The 1,538-nt window shown below is 36.3% G+C and overlaps 1 protein-coding gene across 1 annotated transcript in view; it reads left to right on the forward strand.

The window, feature by feature from the left end:
• Window positions 1-1,538, forward strand: part of LOC109820348 (probable aldehyde dehydrogenase) — a 10,008-nt gene that overhangs the window by 6,288 nt on the left and 2,182 nt on the right. The window contains exons 10-12 of the mRNA XM_020386476.1: window positions 337-468; window positions 577-666; window positions 1,443-1,532. Of these exons, the coding sequence (XP_020242065.1) occupies window positions 337-468; window positions 577-666; window positions 1,443-1,532 (312 nt within the window). The remainder of the gene's footprint in view (window positions 1-336; window positions 469-576; window positions 667-1,442; window positions 1,533-1,538) is intronic.

Genomic DNA, 1,538 nt, shown 5'->3' on the forward strand with positions numbered 1-1,538 from the left:
ACCCACGCACCCCCAAAAAAACTAATGAATTTTGATTATCTATGCATAGCTGTGGGAACTATATAATCTACAATGGATTGTATTCAATATCGTCAATTCCTTTGTTTTTCTAGGAGAAAATTGACTCTAAAAGATTTACCACTATGTCGAACTGGTTTTGTTATCATTATGGTTATAACACTGTTTTATTAATATCTTACAGCACTATGGAAAAAGAATTACAAAAACGCAACTTGTATATACTCTTTAACATTAATCCCCCATTTTAATAGACTCAAATTCATGTAGAAATATTGCTTGGATCGTTCTGTGGTCTTATATCCTTTTTTTTAACAGGCAAAGCCACAAATGACTCTCTTTACTGGAAGTTCACGAGTAGCAGAAAAACTGGCTGCCGATCTGAAAGGGCGGGTTAAATTAGAAGATGCAGGTTTTGACTGGAAAATCCTTGGCCCAGATGTACAAGAGGTTCTATTCAATTACTCAATCATTATCTGCGTTCTCGAGGCCTCAGCCACATGACACTTTCTATGTTGGTGAATTCTAATCATTTGTTTTCCCTCACGTTTATGGTAGGTTGAGTATGTGGCATGGGTGTGCGATCAGGATGCTTATGCTTGTAGTGGTCAAAAGTGCTCTGCACAGTCGATCTTATTTATGCATGAGGTATACTCTTATCATTGTTACCCTTATCTTTGTCTATGCTTCACAATGACAGTGTTTTAAAAAATGCGCCAAATACATGTGTGGCTTTAAGGCTTCAGGGACATGCATATCAATTCGTAGGCATGCTTCTTTTACCATAATACCTCAGATAAAGTAGGCCCGGGAGACCGCTTACTGTTTTTCACGTACTATGCTCTAAATATACCAAGCACTGCTAAACTGCTACAGATAATTTTTTTAATTTCTTAGTAGAGTCAAGTCAAAATTTGAGAATTAAAAAAAACAGTGGGAGTCAAAAATTACTTTACTGCTTTACCGTGATATATACTAGCAAGGTTCGAAATTTTGGTATTACATCCCAAGATGTTTTTAGGCGCATTGGCAGTTTTGGCTCAAAGTATCAGATTTTAGCATATCAATAATTGATAAACTTCAGAATAAATTTTGATGGGTGTGAGTATGTAAATCGTTCATGGTTCCTAGCTCTCCCTTAAGGACTTGGTTAAACAGTTATGTTCATTGACTTGGTTAAACAGTTATGTTCATTGTAAATAGGCCTTGGAATTTTCATGAATGTTGAGGTCCCATGGACCTAAGATATGTCCCTAAACACAGGCTACCTCTATTATTGTCAATCACTTTTTCTGTGACAACTGTTACCCATTGTCGCATGTATGGAGTTATTAATGCAATTTGCAAGTTCATGGTTATTTGTTGTTCCAATGCTTATAGTTCTCCTTTGAATTTTCCACTTAAACTTTTAACTTTTCATGCAGAATTGGGGTTCAAGTAAACTCATCGACTTGATGAAAGACTTATCAGAGAGAAGGAAGCTGGAAGATCTGACCATAGGCCCTGTTCTTACTGTAAGT

This window comes from Asparagus officinalis, chromosome 8 (assembly GCF_001876935.1).
Source record: "Asparagus officinalis chromosome 8, Aspof.V1, whole genome shotgun sequence".
Taxonomy (NCBI): Eukaryota; Viridiplantae; Streptophyta; class Magnoliopsida; order Asparagales; family Asparagaceae; genus Asparagus; species Asparagus officinalis.